The following is a 6,000-nucleotide window of genomic DNA, read 5'->3' as shown; positions in this document are numbered from 1 at the left end:
GAACTTTCAAGTAGTACACATACTTATAGTTCAAGAGGAAAAAGCCAGACAAGCACCTACACGTACTGTACTTCTGAATATAGTTGAACTTTCAAGTAGTACACAGCTTATAGTTCAAGAGGAAAAAGCCAGACAAGCACCTACACGTACTGTACTTCTGAATATAGTGAACTTTTAAGTAGTACATAACTTATAGTTCAACAGGAAAAAGCCAGACAAGCACCTACACGTACTGTACTTCTGAATATAGTGAACTTTCAAGTAGTACACAGCTTATAGTTCAACAGGAAAAAGCCAGACAAGCACCTACACGTACTGTACTTCTGAATATAGTGAACTTACAAATAGTACTCAGCTTGTCATTTCACTGAAAGAAGCCAGTTGACAATTACCTACCTGTACTTCTGTGTCAGTTGACAGTTACTATCTATCTGTAATTCTGAGCCAGTTGACAATTACCTACGTTTACTGCTGTGTCAGTTGACAGTTATCTAGCTGTACGCCTGTGCCAATTAACAGTTACCTACCTTTACTGCTGTGCCAGTTGACAATTACCTATCTGTACTGCTATGTCAGTTGACAGTTACCTACATGACAATTACTTACCTACCTACTCTGAATAGAATGATTTTTCTAAGTAGTACACAGATTAAAGTTTCAAAGAAAGAAGGCAGGAAACAACCACGTACATGTATTGCAGTAAAGTGGTTTTCTAGGTAGGTCACAGGTTAATGTTCCCCAGAAAGAAGCTAGAAGACAAGAACCTTCAAGCATTGCAGTTCTCAATAGAGGGAATTTCCAAGTAGCTCATGACTTTAAAGAAAAAGACGCCACGAGAAAACCTCACACGTGTATTGCAATCCTGAATAAAATGAACTTCTAAATAGTACGCATCTCATGGTTACATAGAAATAATCTAAGAGACAACAAACTACCTATATTGCTATTCAGAGAAGAGTGAACTTATAAATAATACGTACATCATGGTACCATAGAAAGAAGCCATTAAACAACAACCTACATTTGTCGTGTTTGTGATAATATGATGTTTCCATGTATTACCCACCATATGGTCACACAAAAAGGAACCAGGTAACAACCACCTACAAGTTCTGCAGTTCTCGATAAAGTGATTTTACAAGAAGTACACATCATACATGTTTTGCAATTCTAAATTGGAGTTCCTAGTAGTACATAATTCAGTGGCCAATAGAAAGAAAACAGGAGGCAAACACCTACATGCACTATAGATCTGAGTAAAGTAAATTTCCAAGTATGACTCTGTTAACGCTTCCATGGAAAGAAACCAGTAGTCAAACACCTAAATGTATTACAATTCTAAATAGATTGAACTTCTAAATAGTGCACAGATCATGGTACTACTGAAAGAAACCAGGGGACAGCAAACTACATTTAGTGCAGTCCTTAATAGAGTGACTTTCCAAGTAGAACACAGTTTACTTTCCAAAGAAAAACTACGAAGCAAACCACTTACACCATGCACCACAGTTCTAATAAAGTAGAACTTACAAGTAGTACCCACAAAAAAAACAAAAAACATGGGAGTGAACCACATACACATATTGCTGTTAACATAAGAGTGGTTTTCAGAGCAGTAGATATCATACTATTCCTAAAAGAGAAGGCAGGAAACAGCTACTTTCAAAAATTATAGTTTACAGAATAGAGTGAATTGGATAGTAGTTCACAACTTATGGTTTGATAAGAAGAAGTCAAGAGACAACCACCTACATTTATTGCAGTTCTGAATAGAGTAAACTTGTAAAGAGAACACACACATCATTTTCCTTCAGAAAGTAGCCAGGTAACGCACAGCCTGTATGTGTAGCATTTCGCAATACTCCACAGAACTAAGTCGTAGTACAACCAACTACATGTATTGCAATTCTGAACTGGGTGAGCTTCTAAATAGTACACTGTTCATGGGTCCTCAGAGAGACCCCTGGAGACAACCTCCTACATGTACTGCAGTCTTGAACTGATTGATGTTTCAAGTAATTTGCAGCTTACTTTCCACAGAAAGAAGCCATAAGACAACCACTTACATGGAACACAATTTTGAAAATAGTGAACTTCGAAGTAGTATACAGCCAATGGTCCACAGAAAGAAGACATGAAAAAAATCATCTACCTATACTGCAATTCTTGGTAGATTGAACTTTTAAATTGTGAAAAGTTCATGGTTTCACAAAAAGAAGCCAATAGAAAACCTCTTACAGGAAGTGCAATTCTAAATAGGTCTTAAATCGAAATAGTACAAATTTTATAGTTCTCCAGAGAGACGTCAGAAGGCGGTTCTGAATTGTGTGAGCTTCTAAATAGCATATAACTCATTATTCCACAGAGAGGGGCCAGAAGACAACCTTCTAAATGTATTATATTTATGAATAAAGTGAACTTCTATAAAGCCAGGAGAAAACAACCTACGTACATTGTAGTTCCAAATAGAATATAATTCCAAGTAGTAAATACGTCATGATTTTCCATAAAAAAGTCACGATACATACTTCGACATTTATTGTAATTCTGAATAGTGTTAACTTCTAATCAGTACAAAACTCATGGTTCCAGAGAAATAAGCCAGGAGATAACCATCTATAACTTTTATAGTTCCCAATAGATTGTATTTCTAAATAAAACATAGCTCATGGCTCCGGATAAAGAAGCTAGGATTGAATACTGTACGTGCATTGCAGTTCTGTGTGTAGTGAACTTCGATGTAGTACACACATCGTGGTATCACAGAAATTAGCCAGAAAACAACAACATAAAAACACCTAGATATATTGAAGTTCTCACAGAGTGCAACTCTAAATAGTACACAGCTCTTGGCTTCACAAAAAATCCAGGAGATACATATCTACATAATATATGTAGTTCTGAAAATAGTAAATTTCTAAGTAGTATACATTTTGTGGCTCCACGCAAAGAAGCGAGGAGAAAACTAAGTATGTATTCTGCACTTCTGAATAGAGCGTATTTTCAAGTAATACACAGCTTATGGTTCCACATAAAGAAGCCTGTAGACAACCACCTACATCTGCTGCACGTCTCAGTAGAGTGAACTTTTAAATAATACATATATCACATTTATACAGGAAGAAGACATGACTCAACTACCTACTTGTGTTGCCAGGAGTCACCATCTTTGCGTGTTGCAGTTCTGAAGAGAGTGAACTTATTAATCCTACACAGCTCCTGGTTCCATAGAAAGAAATCCACAAGACATCCATCTACATGTAATACAGTTCTCAATAGAGTGAACTTCTAAATAGTAAACAACTGATGGTTCCACAAGAAGAAGCCGTTCATGCTTTAGAATTCTGGATAGTGTGAATTTTCCACAAAAAGAAGGTAGGAAACAACCATCTACATGTCTTGCAGTTCAGACTAAAGTGAACTTTTGACTAATACACAAGTTATGGTTACATAAAACAAAGGTAGGAAACAACCATCTACATGTCTTGCAGTTCAGACTAAAGTGAACTTTTGACTAACACACAAGTCATGGTTACATAAAACGAAGGTAGGAAACAACCATCTACATGTCTTGCAGCTCAGACTAAAGTGAACTTTTGACTGATACACAAGTCATGGTTACATAAAACGAAGGTAGGAAACAACCATCTACATGTCTTGCAGCTCAGACTAGAGTGAACTTTGGACTAACACACAAGTTATGGTTACATAAAAAGAAGGTAGGAAACAACCATCTACATGTCTTGCAGTTCAAACTAAAGTGAACTATCAAGTTTTTTACAATTGATATTGGAAACAACTTGGCTACCATGAATATTTGATCCGTTGGCATCCAGAAATTCTGGTTTTACTTTTAGGGAGAAAGTTTTTTCGGGATTTTCGACAAAGTTAAACTTCCGCTATCTGCACTTAATTAACCGTCTCTAATTTTGAATAGACACCATCGATCATCAACTCTTTTTCTGACCGAAAAATGGGATCTTACCGTCACTCTTATAGCACACCGACGGCTTCAATGTGCGGAGCGGTATTGCGATTTAGAGCTCTCGGTTAGAGTACCGTAAATTGTAGGTCACACTCGCTCTTATGCAGAAAACAAGTGAGAACGATAACTTCATTGGTGTGTATTATATATTTTTATGTGTATAAAGCTGTGAGTTGTCACGTTGAATATTTTAGACACTAAACGTATACTAAGTGTGATACTATCTCGTACCACATCATTAACTTGGATATTGTCATTTCACTGCCTCCTGAGCTACTGTGGGAAGTATAGCTACGTATTGGAGTGGTCTAAAACGCCTAAACTGATGGAACAACGAGGGTTAACAAAAGTGATTAAAATCACGGTTGACTGCAGTTGTTTTTCTTCACATTCTTAACTAGTCCTTCACGGATTTCGACCAGTAATAACATTAAAATAGTATTTCAGATAAGCCCCACGTTCACTACCAGAACTCATCAACTAGGCAGGACTTCTAACAGCAAAAATTATATCTGAAATGTTAGCTATACACAGTAAAAACAATATATATTATAGTAATATGAAATCAGTGAGGCTATTTATACCAGAGAAATGACTGTAATCGTGCTTGATTTCAGATGTTTTTCTAATTTATAATATTCGTTAAAATTATTCTATTACAGCTCGAATCAGAGATTCCTTGTACAAATAATGTATTACTAAATTAGTACACTTTTACGTCTAGAAAAGTAGTAACACGAACACATTACAGTGTGTAAATGCATTCTTATAGGGACAAATTTGTCAATCACTTTACAATATGTTTTTAATGCTTTCTACACATCACTAGAAAAAGAACAGAAATACATTATTTTCTTATATAACACTGATGTTAATTGGTTTCTGAGGTTTTTAATTTTCTGTATAATCACAGCAAATTATCTAATATTAAATATTTTGCTATTAATATTTTTCTACAAATCTTCACTTGTTATAGGCTTTAAAACAGTCGTTTGTGAGATATATATAACCAACCATGCCTTTTTTATTATTTGTTAATCACAATTAAATATCATCATCCCTGACGACTATAATTATTTTATAATCTATCTGTCTATCTCTCTCCTCATTATAGCTGCTCGAAAGCAATAAATTATATTTGTATACGTTTTTTATATATAATAATAAAAAGGATAAGCGAAAAAAAATCGAATTTAGTTATTTCATCCTGAAATAGTTTGTTCTATGTTGATGTTATTATCAGTTGATCACAGTCGTGTATCTGAACTGAAACATCATACGTATTGAAACATTACTTTCTCGGGAAACACATATATTAAGGGTTCTTTTTTGTCACTCTATACTCTTAACTGTGAATCAATGCTCTCGTGCAGCAGTATTGTTGGCTCAACGAACCATTACTTGCATGTCTACGTAGGAAGTACGGTCAATTTCATATGGGATGTATAGACAAACACAAATTATGTACCGTGTGTTTGACTATAGCGTGAAATATATAGTGTTTAACATGGTAGAAAGCCTTGACTCTTGATGGCCGGTTCTAGAGCTCCCGCGAGACACGTGGATGGATGTGTCCATGCGTACTGCGGAGCTCGTGCTCTGCGCGAAGATGCAGCTCCTACAGTCTTAGTGGATGGATGGTGCATGCCCCGAGCAGCTATTTCTGTTTCTATAGCGGGAAGCTTGGGTCGTAGCGCAGAATTGTGACGTTCTGGCCTGATTTACTACCCAATCTGCAGTCTTTCAGGAATGTGAACTCAAAACTGTCGTAATCTCAGTGTACACATGTGTGAAGCTTATGGTGTTGATATGGATGACCTTTAGGCCCGATTTCTTTTCTAAAATATTGTGCACGAGCTTTCTGCCAAAAACAAACAAACTGTTCAGGAATACGCGACCCTAATACATGGCCGAGTTGACTACAATCTAAAACCACAAATTCACTCTTATCATGTTTGGAAAAAAAGGATCAGCGTGTCGATGAGGATTAAGTAAGTAGCTTTTTTCCTTTATTG

The 6,000-nt window shown here is 36.0% G+C and overlaps 1 protein-coding gene across 5 annotated transcripts in view; it reads left to right on the top strand.

Moving 5' to 3' along the window:
• The window catches only part of LOC106461083 (glucose transporter type 1-like), a 206,183-nt gene that overhangs the window by 6,564 nt on the left and 193,619 nt on the right, over nucleotides 1–6,000 (top strand). The window contains exon 1 of one of the 5 annotated variants that reach the window (XM_022387942.1): nucleotides 3,356–3,375. The exons of 2 other annotated variants lie outside the window; for them this stretch is intronic. Coding sequence is in view for 1 of the 3 variants with exons in the window: in XM_022387939.1 (XP_022243647.1) it covers nucleotides 5,966–5,976 (11 nt within the window). In the remaining 2 variants the exon portion in view is untranslated. Of the gene's footprint in view, nucleotides 1–3,355; nucleotides 3,376–5,544; nucleotides 5,977–6,000 lie in introns of those variants that run through there. 2 more of the 5 variants (XM_022387939.1, XM_022387940.1) reach the window with 2 other exon arrangements.

This window comes from Limulus polyphemus, unplaced genomic scaffold (genome assembly GCF_000517525.1).
Source record: "Limulus polyphemus unplaced genomic scaffold, Limulus_polyphemus-2.1.2 Scaffold894, whole genome shotgun sequence".
Lineage (NCBI taxonomy): Eukaryota > Metazoa > Arthropoda > Merostomata > Xiphosura > Limulidae > Limulus > Limulus polyphemus.
Note: the sequence above shows the minus strand (reverse complement) of the source record. Positions and strands in the feature narration are given on the sequence as shown.